We start from the raw sequence: 18,749 nt of genomic DNA, 5'->3' as shown, positions 1-18,749 counted from the left end.
AAGTATTCCATACATAGAAAATGTTAATTAAAAGGTTTTCGGACTTGATTTACATAAAAGGTAAGCGGTTTCAAAGAATATTAATGTTGCATTATTTCTGGTGTGAAAAGCAAATGAGTCAGTGCACGGTTGTCATTAAAAGTTGCATGCAGTAGTATGGAAACTTCTTTTAGCTACTGCAATAAATTTTTAAAGCATATTCGTTAATTAGCTTTGCTTGAATCTTTGTTTTGTAGTATACTAGCTGAAATAATACAGCGTAGATATCACAACAGTCTAGCGTATTGAACTTTCTGGAGAAATCCTACAGGAATTGAAAATATCAATAGAAAAGATTGTAATAGGACACAATGAATTTGTTTTGCCAAACAAGGTTTTCTTTTATATCACTTCCCATTAGTATCCTTATAGTTCCTGCCTAGGAACATTCAGTTTGAAGTTTAAAACAGAAAAGACATTTGTTTCCGTAATTGCTTTTCTCCCAACTTACATCACTGTATTCCTTTGGACAGACTATGGCATGAAAAGATGAGCTTTTGTTACAGGAGTGGATGGTGGGGGGGGGGGATTATCTTGCTTTAAACTCTGCCAATTACCAGAAGTTCTTCAAACGTAGCCAGCCCTCGGCTTATGAATTCCTATTGCCATGTAGACTGTTTATGCAAGCATAGTATTTCTCATTCCCCAGTGTGTCAGATTTCGTCCTCCCTCTACCCTGCTGCCTTGGGGGAGGGGAGGGGACCGTGTCTGGGGAATAGCTATCTAAACTCTTAGGAAGGACATGAAGTAAATTGCCACAAAGGTAGCCAGGGTCACCTCTACTGCTCACATTCAAGATACCCAGCTGTCCTCTCCTTGACTATATCCTATACCATACTATTCTATTCCGTACCACACCGTACCATACCATGCTGTACTAGGGTATTCAGTGTCATCCTAGGTTCCCTCCTTTTGCTATAATTGGCAGTTCAAATTATTAAAGTATTATTCCTTAAAAATTCTGGAAAACAAGAGGTAATCCTGTAGCTTCTACCAGATTGCTGTAATAAGAAGTGAAAATTTATATTTAGGAAAATTACAGAATTTGCCAATGGAAATAAATCAATATTAAGCCAAGTTATATTTAATAGTTGTGTTCTAATTAATTTCAAATCTGAAAGGAAATTATTTTTGGAATCCGTAAAAAATGATCTGATAATTTACCCCAAAGTATAAATTGATAGTATTTTTCAAATGGTTTGGGGGTTAAAAAAAATTTTAAAGCTGTGAATGTTTCCCAGCAAACTGTTGTTGTAGAAATAAAAATAGCTTTTTAAAATATTTGATTTTTTATTATATAAAATTATTTTTATATAGTGACATGTATAATTTCCTTTGAGTTTATTTTATGTCCATGAGTAGACTAAACCTTTCATAGGCACTTTTTACTTTAATCTGTAGTGTGACCCTTTACATGAACTTAATCTTTGCAGTAGTCTAATGAAATGTTCAGTATTGTCTCATCTCTATTTAAAACAAAAAAAGAGGCATATTGCAGAAATGAGAAATGACAAACTAGTATGGAGCAAGTCAATATCTTTATCTAATTCAATCTCTTACTCTTTGTTGCGAATACTGTCTGCCTTTCAATTTAAAACACAAGATTTCCCTGGAAATGTGTTAAGACATGGCATATTTTATAAGTTATTTTCCTATTGTGTGTGTCATAACTATCACAGAATACCCAAGGGTAAAGGAGAAAATGTGTGTGGCTTTCCTCTTAAATTTTAGTGCATAATAATCCCAGTTTTGTCACTGTTGCTTAACTTTCTTATGATATAGTCAAGCTGACTTTAAGAATATTTAACTTGTCAGCTTAAATGCATTATGTCAGGAGGGTGTTAAGAATATATAATTGACCCAGGGCGAAATGTCAGTCTTGTTTGTAGTATACTTTAATGTGTTATTGATGGCAATTTTCATTAATCTGCTTCCTATAATTTTGAAGTCCAATGTTTATTTTATTTAGTCATACAGTCTCACTCCAGCCAATCTGTACACATGTATGGCTTTACTTATTTAGCTTATAGTATATGAAATATCAGATTCCTCCACAGAAACAAGAATGTATTTGAGTTCAGTGCTGCCCAGAGAACAGGAGTGGTTTGTGTCATTTCATATTTTTAAAATAGGAAGAAACACCTGAGTTTTGAAGCATATCTGCTCAGAAGTGTTACCAATAAAGAATTAGGGAGCTGTGCATATGCGTGTTCATATACACATATGTATCGATATATACGCACATGTATTTATAAACATGGCACCTGTTTATATGTATGTGTCTAAAGCTGTGTATTTAAATGTGCTTGTTTACATTATGACTAGAATGCTCTTTGCTTACTTACATTTGGTGTTCATAAAACCTTAAAGAAACTAAATAGTTCTAAACACAGGCATTAATACTCTAGGAAAAATAAAATGTATCTAAACTGCTCAATTACAAATTATTTTATCTTCCTTATAGAGTAGTAAACATGAAAAAGTGTTTACCCTCAGTTCCATGAAGTTTTACCTTGGAGTGAAAAAGAAAATGAAGCCGCCAACAAGGTAAGATTTGACAGACAGGGAAAGACTGTTGAAAGAAATAAGGGGAAAATGAGCCTGTTAAGTGATTACGAGTCAGAAGCATCACATGTATTAGTAATGAATTACATTTTAGGCAGATTCCTTTAAGTTGCCCTGACTATGGCTGGGTATCTTGAGCAGGTAAGGAGGGGTCATGTTACCTCTGACTGGGACCACCGTCTGCCTTGGCTGCAGTCCCACGTGTGTCCAGTCCATCCTCAGAAGGTTCCATCTCCTGAGAGGACATGGGTTCGTTGATCAGTCACGTCACAGCATGGGTGCTATGAAGTGTCCGGGCAATTGTACTTGTAGGAGAACAAACTTGGCCCTACATTCTTTTGGTAGTTGGTTTTTACAGTGTGTTGTTCGTGACCCTGTAATCCTTTCTGTTGTCCTGAATCTGATACTGTAACAAGTAAATGGTAGCCAGGAAGTGGATATCATCATGCATCTCTTTAACACTTGATTCACTCTAGCATTCAGTTTATACCACAGTTTTTTTTTTTAATCACAAATCACTTTTATTGAATTATTTTTAAACTAACACGTTTCTCACTCAGACGAAACATCGTGTTAATGAGCTGTGTGTGATTACTTCCAAGATGCAGTTACTGGGTGGAATCTCACTCTTCCCCATAGGCTTTGTTTTGAAGCCCTGTATCTGTATTTGTGTTGCAATTGGCACATTTCAAATTTCCTCCAGTATCAGTAGGTCACTGTATATGAAGGTTTTTTTTTTTTTTTTGCCATTTTCATTGACATCTGAATAGGCATCAGAGCTTCCTGCTCTTCCCCATGAACACACCTCAACTGTCTCCCTTCTGCCCATCTGAAATCTGTAGGCAAATCCTTTCATACTTAGTATTTATTTCCAGTCGAATCATTCTGTGCGTGATCACTTGTATATATCTACCTTTAAATCCCACATTGTGAACATAAGATTCTATCTCAGTCTTAGAAAATGTATCAATTTTAATATATGTTTGTGTGTGTGTGTGTTTTTTTCCTGTGTGATACAGCTGGGGCTTAACTGCATATTCAGACAAGCATCACTGGTGAGTAATTGGTTGCTTCTGGATTTCTTGTATTGGTGACCCCTTCAATAAAAGAATCCCTTCACTTTATGGCAGGCAGAACTATAGACAGAAAATGTTTCACCCTATGTGAAGTTAAAGTCTTTTCTAAATACTTTTAATTGAGGATGAAAAAAATGCAATAGGTCTGTTGTCAGATTGTTCCAGTCCTTATGTCCAGCCAGTTGGCAATACCCGCTAAGAGAAGCCACATCTGATTTGTTCTACAGGTACTAAAGAATCATGAAAGGCAATTTCATTTGATAAGTAGGCAAAACTCAGTTTTTAAAGACAAAAACTAATTAAGGTAACCGTTTAATGAACTTTATTCCGGTCTCAAAGTTGTTTTTTACATAGATGCTCCTATTCACATTGGTACCAAAAATGGCCAAGTACAATTTGAGAGTATATGACATTTCTCTCCCTGCCTCACCTGCCTATGCCAAATCAATCACCAAACCACAGCACAACACCTCTGCATCGTCCCCTCGTGCTCCTGAGTGCCAGGCCTTGAGCATCTGTCGGGAGTATTCCAAGAGTTCTAAATGTTTTTCACTGCCTCTGACTTCACTGTGTTTTTTAGTCACCAATGGGACTTTGCTACGATGTTTCATGTTTTTCTCCTGTTATAAAACTATTGTGTGAATCCAGTTGCCTATGGAATAAAGTGCAGAAATAATTGGAATGACATGTCAGACCTTTAACAGGTGACATCATCAGCTTCCTCTTCCATAACTTTTCCCCTTCCATTGTCCTGAACCCACCTTCCATATCTTGCTCCCCTTTGTGTCACAGAGGTGCTTCTGGTATAGGTCCCCTTCCCTCTTCGGTAATAAATGCTGCTGCTTCAACTTCCGTGGAATTTCCTTTCTCACTTGGAGGATCTAGTGGACTCATCTCTCATTCTTTCAAATTAGACCTGAACACCTCAAAAGCTCTACCAGCTACCAATGTCCTATGATTACTTTTCTTTGCACCTATATTATTTTAGTATATATAATTAAAATGGTCTGCATAGGTAAATAAGATATTGGATATGGACAGTGAATTTATGAGACTAGTGGAGAAAGCAAGCAACTATTTGAAATATTTTTTAACATTTTAAGTTCATCACCTTAATACTAAGGAATATAAAAAGTACTATTATATTGCAATATCCCTTATGTCATTCTGATATAAGTTACAATATTTTTCTTTTACATAAAACTACCTTCACCTTATTGCCAACTACTATTCCTTGTTTTTTGCTTAACTTTTCACCGACTGTGATATAATTTGATTGTTTAGATACACAGTTACCCTAAAAAACTACATGAATCTTAAAGATTCTTGAGCCTAGGTTAACTTACTTATTAATAGATGGATAATTAACAAGCCTACTAAGCATTCATGAGCACAAAACTTACTGAATCAATGTTGTTGAACATATACCGGTTTGTCATGTAGCTCATTTGTCATGAGTCTGCAGGTGTTAGTGTTAACAGTACTAACACTAGAGATGGTGTCAGTCTCATAAAAAAGAAAAAATCTGCTCTTAAGAGAGTGTGCAAACTTTTTTTTCCCTTTAGGTTTAGACTTTCCGAAGAAAAAGGTATTTTGCCATCACATACTAGAAAAGCAAAGTGATATTGCCCTTTTCATCTTTTCAAAAATATCGTTGACCTCTTTGAGCTGTCAAAATCTTACACTGTAATATTTTAAGTGTGCATATTTAAACTGTTATATAATATATGCTTATCAGATTATTAAAGCAGCTGGTACTGATATATTTCCATTTTGATGGCATTCAATCATTAAGCATCAAATGTCTCTGATTATGTGTCTTATAAACTGTTTTACAGGCACCTATGTTGTGACAATTCACAAACCCAAATGGAGTGGATGGCCAGTATCTTTATTGTACAGGTATGATACCTGCTTCAGTTCTTGGGCAAGATATAATAACTTTGTTTACAGGAAATGCTAGTCTGACAGTGGTTTTCAAAGAATTTTTAGTAAGAGTTTTGGATATGTAGAATTGGCAAACATTTATTCCTGTTCTTATTCTTTAAAATAGGTATAAGCCCAGTTTTGTCCATTACTCCGTGCAGCAGAGTTTATTCTCTCCGCTGAGGATTTTTGAAAGCCTAAGGACTTTCCCGGCTTAGGAGCTCTGCATTTTTTAAAAAAATGTATTTATTTTGGGCCCGGCGCGGTGGCGCAAGTGGTTAAAGGTCCTCGCCTTGCACGCCCAGGATCCCATATGGGCGCCGGTTCTAATCCCGGCAGCCCTGCTTCCCTTCCAGCTCCCTGCCTGTGGCCCGGGAAGGCAGTCGAGGACGGCCCAAGGCTTTGGGACCCTGCACCCGCGTGGGAGGCCCAGAAGAGGCTCCTGGCTTCGGATCGGCATAGTATCGGCCCGTTGCGCTCACTTGGGGAGTGAATCATCGGATGGAAGATCTTCCTCTCTGTCTCTCCTCTCTGTATATCCGCCTTTCCAATAAAAAAATAATAAAAATAACTCTTTAAAAAAATGTATTTATTTTTATTGGAATGACAAACTTACAGAGAGAAAGAGAGACAGAGAAACAAATCTTCCATCTGCTGATTCAATCTCCAAGTAGCCACAGTGGCCAGAGCTGAGCAGATCCAAAGCCAAAAGCCAGGAGCTTCTTTCAGGTCTCCCATGCAGGTGCAGGGTCCCAAGGCTTTGGGGCAGTTCTCCTCTGCTTTCCCAGTCCACAGGCTGGGATCTGGATGGGAAGTGGAGCAACTGGGACATGAACTGTTGCCATGTGGGATCCCTGTGCATTGCAAGGTGAGGATATAGCCACTAGGCAATCAATGCCAGGTGTGAGCTCTGCGTTCTTTAAGGGAATGCAGAAAGAAAGAGAAATTCATGCCAGCTGCCACCTTGAGGTCCAAGAAGATCTTCATTTAGAAAAGTATCTGACTTCATTTGCTATTCCTTCTATTCACCTCACACTTGCCTTTCCAAGGGCAGTGACCTGTCTTTCTTTAGCATTTATTGTGTACCCTGTGCTTCCTGAGGGTTAACTCAGGATCATCCCAACAAACCTGGCCTGGCTTTGCCTGGCCTAACAGGGCAAAGGCAGCCTTACTGCTTCACGATCACAGCTTTCATTACCAGTTTTAACCTGGGATTGTTGAGGTAAAGACATTGCTTGTAGTCAATTCTCCAGTCAGACTCCTTCCTAAGGAAAAAGCTTTTTCATTCAGGGAAGGGTTAAACAGTTCCATTAATTGGGTTGGTTTGTTTCACCACCTTGTCTGACTGATTCCCAACAGAGCTGTTTTCACAGAACATTGAAATTCATTGGTAACGATTAAGTTGCCACTCTTTATTACCAAGGAGGTACTTTCCTGTTTCTTACAAACAAGAAGTTAACTCACCCCAAAATTTAGTCCTTATTTGTTTTGAAAACCATTTTCTCTGTTCATTTGATTTATTAACCTTCCCAGTGGTTAATAAATACGGCTCTTTTCAGTCTGTCTCCATTATTACTACCTGGGAATAGTAGCAAAATCCGACTGTTAACTTTTTAAGAGACTTTTCTTTGCAACTTAAAAACAAAATCTGATATTCGAAGTCTACTTAGAAAAATTAGACCAGAAGTATTTTAGTTAAGTAAGGCCGTGGACTGAAAAGCTGTGTGTGGCACAATAAATGGATGCTCTTGTTTTTGTCATTGAAATCGGTAGACTTGGTGGTTGAAACTCATGGAATTAACAGCTCTCCTGACCAGAACCCAGCTGGTTTCTTCCTGCCTGTGTGTGTCCTACTTCCGAAGAATTGACCCAGTCATGCTTCCACTAACTCACTTCATGGGGTCTGACTAAAAACACCGAGGCCCTCATGGAGTTGGGGATTTATGGGTCATCTCTAAAGGGAGACAGTAAAGTAGCAAATGTTGAGTAAATATAAGAAAGCACACACACACACACACTCCCTCCCTCCCACCTTCCCTCCCTTCCTGCAGAAGCATACCTTAGGGAGAGTTCCTTCCAGCATTTCAAATATTTGGTAATACTCATCTCCATGCTTGCTTCTTACTCAGAAATCCTCTGGATTACGGCTTGAATAGCACATTTTTCTCTGTCCTTGAGAGCAGTTAAACCTTCAGCTTATCACCCTTCACACCTGCACTTTTCTACTACTGTAACAGTTCCTTAGAAATGTTTGTATCCTGAATTATCCCTGTCTGCCTCTCCTTTTAAGATGTAAACTCCAAGAGAGGAAAGAACTTGTGTGTCTTACTAAACTCTTGAGCACATTTGCTCCCTGGAGCCCAGTGTCTTTTGCACAGTCCATGATCTGTAAGAGAGCAGGAAAGTGGAAAAACACAAATAATCAGGTGAAATTCTTTATGGACATCAGTGTGATGAAGTAGCAGCTGAGGTCAGCTGGGAAAGAAGTGCCTATGACTGCAGTCATTGAGGGAGGAGCCTTGGGGGTGTGGCTTTCCTACTAGGTGAAAGGTAAGCTGAAAGATCTCTGAAATGAGGAGTGATTTATGCAGGGATCAAGAGGGATCATTCCAGGGATGGAGCCAGCAGGTCTAGGTCCTAAGACATCTTTATAATCTTGGTTATTTTTTTTCTCATGAAAATCATGAAGCCTATGTGTGGGATGATGTGAGAGATGAGGAAGGCAGGAGACAGATCCTGTAGTTCATCTTTTAGAATTCAGAGCAAAAGATACATTTTCAGTTAATTTAATTGAGAAAAAAAATATATATATACACATTTGTGGTCCCTTTGTTGGGTCTGCACTGTAGGAGGTCACAGAATCAAGAAGAGTTTTTACTAGGAAACTCCTCTCAGTTCAGACTAGGTGGTTACAGTGGATAAAATGAGGCATATTCTTACTCAGGAATGTTTGAACGTATAGTTGGTGAGGCTCTCTGATTGACTGGCTCTAGCAGTTTGAAAGAAGCAGCAGGAGTCAAGGAAGAATCTTAATTTTTTCAGCTCTGGGCAAATAGAGAATATATGTGTAGACTTATGAGAGATACAGAAGGAGACTTAGAGTTGTGTTTGGACCACATGAAGTCTGAGATGCTTAATAGATACAGAGGTGGTTCTCCTAAGTAGCAATAAGATGTGTGGATTAAAAACTCAAAGAATTGGGGATTGTAAGTTTGACATAAGTTACTATTTAGTTTGGGTGAAACCAGAAAGAAGGGGCAATACAGAGAAGAGAGAAAGAGGAGAAAGAAGGGAGTGAGACAGAAGAGGAAGTGGAAGGTAAAGCCGATGACTAAACACCAGGATACTACAAAATTTAAAGCTCAAGCAGAAAGGAAACAAACATGCAAACAAATACCAAAACAATTGGGAAAGGATGAGGAGGACACAAATCAAATTGGAAGCTAAAAAAAATTCTGTGAAGTAATTCACTATATAGTAAATGATGTTGTAATTAGCTAGCAACAAGAGAGCAGCGATAGGTTTGGGGGTTTTGATTTGTGTCTTTAAGTTCAGGAAGTGTATACTTTGCATTTATAATAAAAGAGCGATATTAAATCAGAAGGCACAAGCAGACTTGGAGTAATATGATCAAGAACACGGTGGTTCCCTGCAGAAAATCATTGTACAACAGACACCAGCATGCTTGTTTTCAAATTACTAACTACCTATGTTAATGTACTGAGCAATTACAGATATGATTGAAGAGTCATGTATAATCAGAGTGAATTGTGATTATAATAAAAGGGAAAAAGCTTTCACAGCTACAAATGCAAATACACTGATACACTTCACAGTGAGAAAGTGAAATTAATTGATTATTAAAAATAACTTGGAATTAATAAGTTCACCATCTGTAAGGTAGAACAAGCAAGAATTTTCTCCTGAGGGTGAAAAAACCTAGTTATCCTGTGGTTTAACTTGAAGGTTGCGATTAATCTTTGCTTGAAACTTGAGGCTAAATGTATGAAAAATTTAGATGTTTTATAGATTTGAAAGACAGACAGATGCAAAAAGACATGTTTCATCTATTGATCCACACCTCTAGTGCCTGTAACTTCCAGGCCTAGGATGAGCTGAGGGCTGAAACCAGGAACTCAGTCCACATCTGCCATGTAGGTACTAAAAAGTTGATTGATGATTCCATCCCCTGCTGCCTACCTGAATACATAATCAGGAATCCAGAACTAGGCCTGGGCTGGGACCCCAATGGGACACAGGATGTAGGGGGTCCACCCACCATGGCAAATTGTTTCCCCCTAAAGTTAAAGGTAGTTAAATCTACAGAGGAATCTTACTTTTTTCATTTATCAATGGCTATGATTCATGAAATATATAGAACAATGTTTCACTATGTTAGCCAAGTAACTTATGACAAAGAAAGAGCAAAGAGTTGAAACATATTTATTAGAAAGAGAGTTTACTGATTGCAAGTAAAATCTCAACCTGCTTGTGGGAGAGGTGAGGAAAAGTGAGTAGAGGAGTGAAGTCGCAAATGGCTTGGCGAGCCAAAGGTCCCGAGAGTACATGGAGTGATTGATGTCAGATTGTTTGCTGAAAAGATTGGGAGGTTGGGATTAGAAAGTGGAAGGCAGAAGTGTAATGTTGGGGATATGATCATTGATAATCATTATGAAAGCATGAACCTCAACTATGCAGTCCATTATGTATATTTTTTGAAAAAGCTTAAAGTAACTATAAATCATAATTAGAACATAGAACTAATGACTTTTGTTGGAAAAATACGGATTGGATGAATCAGTATAGTTCAGTTAGCTAGCAGTCTTGCCATTTTATGTTGCTTCAGAAAAGATGTGTTTGCTCATATGTTTCTTAAAATATCAGTTACCATATACACTGTTCATCAGTGTCCTAAAAGTATAAATAAAAATCTCAGAATTACCTGTTTCCATTGCAGCCAGTTTTTTTTTTTCTCAGCTTTTAGATGTTGGGGAACATTCTGATTATACAATATGAAAATTAATTTTCCAACATTTGGGACTGTAAGTCTTATGATTAGATTCTGCAGAATCATTGAAGAATAAATGAAATAAAATAGGTGTATTAATAAACACAGTGGCAACCACTATGCCCTTTGTTGTTAATAATCGTTATATTGTTATAATGAGAATGTAGTAAATATTTGTTGAAATGAAATCTCTGCTATAAAACACTATTGGAATAGTAACTGAAACAGAGAAGCAAAAATCTGTTGATGCATAGGATTTGAGGAGAGTTCAACACTAGATAGGCAATTGTATAGTTCCCCAAATAGTTTGCAGTTTGCTGGAACCTGTGTAAACTTCTCATTTGATATTGAGCATTCTGTGTTTATTTCATATATTGTCTGAAATTCATTTTGCTTTTTCTAACTTTTGAAATGTTAATCTAGTCCAAGGAGTAGAAACAAAACTTAATGATGCTTCTCAAGGATTAATCATACAACGGTGTGTACGTTTATCAGTGGACGTGTATCCCATTGCAAAATTACCATTTCCCCAATCATGTCATTGATTCTTTAGTGGGCCAGAATGTTAGTTGTGTCAAAAGTAATTCAAAAGTTAAATTGCCACATGATATATTGTATGATGATTTTTAGGGTAAATATGTAGAAGTTAGCAATTCTTTGAAATTCAGTTAGATGAAAATGTAGCACATTTACAAAGTGATAAAATAAGGCTAATTGGGCCTGATGGCATGGTCTAGCGGCTAAAGTCCTCACCTTGAATGCACCAGGATCCCTTATGGGTGCTGGTTCTAATCCTGGCAGCTCCCCATGCAACTCCCAGCTTGTGGCCTGGGAAAGCAGTTGAGGACGGCCCAAAACCTTGGGACCCTGCACCCACGTGGGGGACCCGGAGGAGGTTCCTGGCTCCTGGCGTTTGAACGGAGCAGCACCAGTGAATCATTGGATGGAAGATCTTCCTCTTTGTCTCTCCTCCTCTCTGTATATCTGACTTTGTAATAAAATAGATAAATCTTTAAAAAATTGATGTTTTTTTTAAAAAAATAAGGCTAATTTTCTGATAACTCTGGCTTTTAGCTTGGCTGGAGGATGTATGTTCAAGTTAGTTTTATGCTACAACCATCTTAGCTGCAGAGAGCAAATTAATGCATTTCTGGCTTTAGTACTGAGCCTGGAAATACAGACATGCATCATTTTTTTACTCCCACAAAGAGATCTGTTGATTTCCTCAAGTATTTCTCCCCTTTTGGTTTGATAAGTAGTCAGAAGGCATGTATTTGAAACTTGAAATTGAACTGAGATCTCAAAGCTTGGTTCCATGAGTTTCATGTCCTCGAGCGATGTCTCACTAGAGTCAACATCATAATTACAAATGCCATTCATGGAAAGCAGATTTGTCTGGTGTGGATGTACAAAAAAAGGAGCCAAGTGACGAGCGTGGTATAATGCAGGATAATATTGAACACCAACAGCAGGAAATTGTGTTTCCACAGCATGAAAATGATATATGGCCACCAGCTGGGAAGGAGCGAAAACGTTCAATAACTAAAAATCCCAAAATCGGTGGTTTGCCGCTAATTCCCATCCAGCAGGAGAAAAATATAATCCAGGCTCAGAGAAATATTGAGGTAAGTTAATCATCTCATTTCATTATTATAACATTTGTTTTCAAATGTCTTTAATGCAACTAAGTGTATCAGTTACTTTAGTGGCTTCAAAAGTCCAAAAATAATCACATTGAAAATCCTAACAACCTACATACAAAAACAGTGCAAATAGCTATGTGCCAATAATTTTTAATGTCACTAGCTGCTCAGTTTCATATATACAACACCACTTATTTGTCATTGCTAATCTTGCAAAGGTGATCTTTTTAAAAAAAGCAGTATTAATCTAGGTTTCATTACAACACTAAAAATGAACTCCATGTATGTCAGGAGCCATGGTGGCTACTCTTTGTGGTAACACCATGAAGTTCTGGCGTTTGGGAACCAGTGGAGGTGTCTCCATTCACCTCAGAACCTGTAAGCTGACAGCTGAACATTGCTAAAGACAGTTTGGCATCTTACAAGAAAACTGTTGTGTGCTACCTCCGTCTGAGGTGTGATAAGCTACCATATCAGAATGCCAATTTGAATTCTGGCTACACTGCTAATCTAGCTTCCTGCAGATATGCCCGGGGAGGCGGATGGTGGCTCACGTGCTTGGGTCCCTGCTAACCATATGGAAGATCCACATTGTGTTCTGGGTTCCTGGCTTCAGTACAACCCAACCCTGGATACTGCGACGTGTATTTGGGTAGTGACCCAGTGATGAAAGATACCCACCTTCTCCCCCTTTCAAGTAAATGTAAATAAACATTAAATCAAAGATTGCCATGATACCCATAACATATAGATATTTCTTTCCTTGTCTTTTTTTTTTTAATTTCAGCTTCCTTATATGAGTGAGAACATGCAGTTTTTGTCTTTCTGAGTCTGTCTTAATTCACTCAGTTCGTTGTCCTCCAGTGGAGTACATTTTGCTGCACATGGTGGGATTACATGTATAGCATTTCATAGTGTCACTGCAAATATAGTTTTGTACAACTTGGTTTTATATGTTTGTCAGTGGTGAAGAGCTATATTGTTACTGTTTTAATGATCTGTGCTTACTTGATAGTTTGCTGTATATGGGTGAAATAAGCCTTTTTGTATTCAATTATTATTTATACTCATTGTCTGCATTTCCACTAAACTAAGATCTTTTTTTTTCCCTTTGCTTTTTACTTGTTAATTTTCTCATTTGGTGAAGTATTAAGCATTTTACTGTAGTATAAATCTGAAATATTTTATCTCAAAAGTTAAAGAAAAATGAGGAGAAAGGGTAGCAAGGAGAGGGAAAAGGAGGGACAATGGCAATGTCATTGCTTCCTTAGAATTTTTGCTACAAGTCACATAAAATCTATTAAACAGTTACAATTAAAACATAGGAGGTTAATAATTTTAAGACACTCTATGGACCATTTTGCAATCAATGTTTCAGTGTCACGATTGAATCCTACAAAGCAATAGAAAAGCACTTAAAAGATGTGTTTTCCAAGCTTAAATATGAGATTTGTGTGTTTGAATTTCTTGCCTTCAAACAGAAATAACAATTGAACATCTAAAGTGATTTTAATCAAATGTTGACCCAATTTTTAAAATGTCCCGTGCATGGAAATGATCTTGAGCATTCATCCCATGGTAATACACCATCTCAGGAAAGACAAAAATGTCAGAGATAAAGGTCTTTGGTTTCCTTGCTCAGTCCATCTGCACTGATGAATAGAGTGGAATCTGCTGTCCTACTCTTTGGATAATAATGTTATACATGAGAATTTATTAGACAAATGTTTGGTATTTGGTTAGCACATAATTGAAACAAAACAGTAGGACATTCAGAAGCCTATATGCTAGAATTAACTATTTTAAAAATCCCCATTTCCTTAAGAAGACCTATAAAATAAAAATAATAAGCAAACAGATGTGGCTGAATTAAAAAAAAAAAAGTGGCCTAAAATCTTACTCCCCTGCCCGCCTACTGCCATTCTTGGATAATATAATGGAATGGAAAGAAGCATGTTTGTTTCAGACAGCTCAAGCTTGGCTGTCATTTCAGAGTCTCCCTTAGATGAACGTGGACATTGTTCTTTGTATTTCTATTTCTACCACTTAAAATGTAATGTACTTTAAACCAAGACCAGTGAAATAAAGTCAGAAATACTTAAAGCGTTATGGTGAGGGTTGAGCTTGTATGTATTTAGAGATGCACACATATACAAAGGTTATCAACTAACAGTTTCATGATTAGAGTCATTTTAAGAGATCTTCTAGTGTCTTGAGAATATGCTGTCTTACTACTTTTCAATATCACGAGACCTCCATAACCATTGCCTTGCATCTCTGGGCTATAAGAGACTCCAGACTAAAAGTATGTGGACGATCTGCTCCTGGAGCCCGAGTGCTTCACCTTGCTCAGGACGGGAAAGTAGGAATTACTCTGTCTGCAGCTGTTAGGTCAAATGGCACTGCTTGAAGCAAGCCTCTCCTTATTTCATAACTTATCTGTTGCTGTTTAAATTGTCAGTACCTTGTCTTTGAAGGAGAATATGGTACATAACTAATATTACCTGTTTCCCCAGGCTCTACTTGTTTTTTCCAAAGCATTCAAGGTACTCCTGGCTTCTCTTCTTTCTCACGGTCCCATTCTCTGTCCCCTAACCATTTGCTGCTACCAACTGTCCCTACCTTTACAGATAATATGTATCGTTTGAAGTATATTTTACATGAAATTTCAACATTTTATGTATTAGTATTGCTCCCTACACTTTGCATTTGAAAGTCCCAAAGTCTTGCTGGCTAATGTTTCTTTGCAAGGCACCAGAATATGGCCCAAGTTCTTGTACTCATATCACCTGTTTTGGAGACCTGGCAGGAAGTGTTCCTGGCTGCAGTCTCACTATGCCCTGAGTGTTGCACCCATATGAGCGTGAACCAGTGGGTGGAAGATACAGAGATTATGTGCCAAATTTTGGCCTGGCCAAGCCTGGATATTGGACATTTTAGAAAAGACAATGAGCAAATGCATACAAATCCCAAAGCCCAACAGTATGTAGTTGCAGGCATCCTATCACAGTAAGCTTCTGGTATCTGTGAGCTCTTAGGAATGCGTGCTCTCATCCACTAATGCAGAAGTGACACACACACATACGTGAGTGTATATAATAAATCTTTACATGCATATGTATGTATTACATTATTTATTTCTATATTTACCTTTTAAAAATGAATCTAGGGCACCTCTATTTCATGGAGGGAGATGGTTCACTAATTGCATACGTTGGAAAGAGAAAAATGCAGGCAAAACATTTTACTGGGTATCTTCTGGATGCTACTACTCATCCTCTTCAATATGCTAATACTGACTGGAATTCCAGAAGAAGGGTCTCTGCCACCCAGCATTTCCCTAGGTCTTGTGGCCATGTAGATCACCTTTTCCTGGGTGCTGTGTGTAGAGTGGAAGAAGCTGTGAATGCAAACCCATGTGATGTAATCCAAGCAGAAATGAGTTGGAAGAGACAAGTGTGAATTGAGAGTCAATTTGATAGACATCTTTGAAATGGTGTGTTAAGTGTCTGTTAAAGTGAATTTTTTGTGACCTACATGTTATATGACTTTGTGGCTCTGAGATATAAATTCAACATGCCACTTGTGTCAAAGTCAAGTTGGATGCTGCATCTAGAAATGAGCTCTTGTATAGGAAACACCAACTTTTATGTGCCAACATAAACTTTCAACTAAAAGCACACCTCATATTAGTTTCGCCATGATGCATTCTTCTTCTTTTTTTTTTTAAGAGTGCAAGAGCAGAAATGGAAAGGCTGCGGCTCAGTGAGAGGCATGATAAAGAGTCCATGGACTCCAGCTTAAGGGATCGAGCCTCCATGGTGGCCCACTGCCTTGAGCACAAAGACGACAAGCTCCGAAGTCGCACTAAGAAACATCGGAGCCTCAACTGCCTGGAGGACACAGAGATAGAGGTCCCTGGGCAGCAAAAGGGCCATAAAGGCATGAAGATGCTCAAGAAGACCGAGGAGAGAAACAGCAAGATTCTTGTGGACTCAGATCATAAGTTACCTTCCAGAGTGATCGAAGAGCTCAGTGTGGTCCTGCAGCGGTCTAGAACCCTTCCAAAAGACATACAGGATGAACAGATGATACAGAAAGAAGTCAAATGAATCGCCACACAAATTATTTTTTTAGATGTTGTGTACAGTGTTCGTGTGTAAACCAGAAGCCAAGCTATGATTGGTGACAATGTGTCTGTAGGCAAATGTGGCTGTCTGATACTTCAGACATTCGTCTACCTGTCCTAGGGGAAATTTGTGCATACTTAAACATTTAAAAGAACATTTTAAACGATGTATATATGTGAGTAAGTGCAAGATTAACTTAATTTTGTTCTGAACAAAGCTTGTAAAGTTCAGCCTTATTAACCTTGAACAAGGATGTGTTGGGTTACTTCAAATAGTCAACCCTTTTAAAGTAGTTGTCTGTTAAGTGCTATAATTTATGAACAAAAATCTCAAGCTGTACTGTATTGTATAAAACGCTGTGTTCAAATGAAGCTTATGAAACTGCCTGTATCATATGTTGCACTTTGAGAAACCTTGTATAGTTAGTTACCATAATTTTTTTAGGTTTACATAGGGTATACCTTAGGGAAGAGAAAGGGAAGCCATTTGAGAAGAGCAAGAATTTGTTCAGGCAGTTACCCTAGCAAATGATACAAGCATTCTAACTTGTCAAGGAGTCAACAAACCACAGAGGCAAACTAAGATTTGTCCCAAAACCTATTTACGAGAAATTGGTTGTTGAGAAAAAGTTCAGTGTCTGTTTCCCCAGAGAAGCGTGTTCAGCAAACAAAAATAAAAAATAGTATGATGGTATTGGCGAATCAGCCAGTTCTACGTTCACTACACTTGAGCTCTTTGTAATGGCTGCTAAGAGGAACTGGACACTGCGTGTGCATGGAATATGCCCCCGATGCCATTTGCACGGTCTCTGCATGCAAACAACATTTTTAAGTTCATAAGTATCCTTTTGGTACGAGCAAATCTAATCATCACAGTGTTTTGTTGTTGTTGTGTGATTTTTATGTAGTTTATGTTTATTTCTCGTTAGGTAAAGTTGTAGTGTCTTTCTCTGAGGATAATTTAACACTTCTGCACATTTAAGAGCCACTTGTTCATCTTTCAACCTGGCTATCATTATCTTTGTTTTGTAGCAATGAAGTGGTTTCTTCCATGTATCTGGGAATAGTGACACAGCTCTAGTTTTGTTTCCACGTTAACGAGGCAGTTAGATTGGCAATTTTTCTAAGGAGGCAGTATCATTTAGTTCATGTTAGGAGCATCACATTTCATCAGTTTCAACTTTTTTCAGGCTTGGTAAGAGTTTATATTAAAAGCATTTCGTGTGGCTGGGCTTTTTTCTGTGCATGTTCTCTCTCCCGTCTGTTTTACATGCTTTTGTATCTGGGATTTATGTATACACAAAGGCCCATCCATTAGGCCATCAAATCATAGTATAGTAGTGTGCTGATAAATATATGAATTTCAACATTGTAAAATTCTGACCACTTATATGGGTAGTTTGTGGTGATAAAATATTTTATGAAGAATAGATGGTATTTATTCATTAAATCCCAATAAATTGGAATTTAAAAAAAAGCAAAACTGCAGGACAGTTTATAAAGGAGGTGGCACTTTAGGGAGCCTTCCTTTAAAGCAAAATGTGCTATTTAGGAAGAAGAACTGATCTTAACTATCATTGCTAATGAATGATATTTATATTTTTATGAAAGAAAGTCATATGTGAATTAATGTTTGGAAATGTGGACAGTAGGAATGTATCCAGAATTTTTAACCTGCCTTATCAAGACTTTTCTGGAAACTGGAGCGTAAGTTCTAACAGTGTCTGTTTCCTTCCCTTCCCTGATCACTTGTTTCCCATTTTCAAGTGTAAGATAAGGGCTAATGACCTCTCATATATTTTGAGTAAAAATTAAAATTGTTTCACAAGACCTTTTGTATGTGGTTGTTATTTTTCTCTTATTTTCAGGTGTGGAAGGTTACTGTGAAAATATTATCTTCCCTCCTTAAAAATTCTTTTTCCATTTAATAAATACTTCAAACTGGTCCTATCATTTTTTCCAAACTCAGAAATATGAATATTGTTCACACAGAATAAATTGATGACACTCTTTCATTCCTATAGTGCTAAAAATAGTTGTTGGACTTTGCAAATATTGGATTTCTAAATAAATCGTTACTTTATGATTCCTCAAGGAACATGGAGAAAGTGACTCAAAATAAGAATGAAGTAAAAATATGACTTATATACTGCATACTACGTACTGTCTGCATTATTCTGACAATTTTTTAAATTCTAAAATAGAGCTGTGCTTTGCAAAAACATGCTTCAAATGCATTTTTAATAATGTGCAGCACCAGATACTTGCCTATTTATCAAAGTTCTTTTAAGCACTACAGAGAAGAGATAATCAGTGCATATACCATATCATCAGAATATGAACCACGATGTGTGCATTGCCAA

The 18,749-nt window shown here is 37.5% G+C and overlaps 1 protein-coding gene across 3 annotated transcripts in view; it reads left to right on the top strand.

Annotated features, from left to right (window-relative positions):
- Positions 1-18,216, top strand: part of ARAP2 (ArfGAP with RhoGAP domain, ankyrin repeat and PH domain 2) — a 172,145-nt gene extending 153,929 nt beyond the window's left edge. For all 3 annotated transcript variants that reach the window (XM_040965926.1, XM_040965927.1, XM_040965924.1), the window contains 5 exons: positions 2,504-2,586; positions 3,624-3,659; positions 5,519-5,582; positions 12,105-12,239; positions 15,989-18,216. In XM_040965926.1, coding sequence (XP_040821860.1) covers positions 2,504-2,586; positions 3,624-3,659; positions 5,519-5,582; positions 12,105-12,239; positions 15,989-16,369 — 699 coding nt within the window. In that variant the 3' untranslated portion in view covers positions 16,370-18,216. The remainder of the gene's footprint in view (positions 1-2,503; positions 2,587-3,623; positions 3,660-5,518; positions 5,583-12,104; positions 12,240-15,988) is intronic.
- The last annotated feature ends 533 nt before the right edge of the window (positions 18,217-18,749 follow it).

Source organism: Ochotona curzoniae, unplaced genomic scaffold, assembly GCF_017591425.1.
Source record: "Ochotona curzoniae isolate NIBS_2020 unplaced genomic scaffold, NIBS_Ocur_1.0 scaffold_4505, whole genome shotgun sequence".
NCBI classification, from domain to species: domain Eukaryota; kingdom Metazoa; phylum Chordata; class Mammalia; order Lagomorpha; family Ochotonidae; genus Ochotona; species Ochotona curzoniae.
This window is presented reverse-complemented; position numbering and strand designations above follow the sequence as displayed.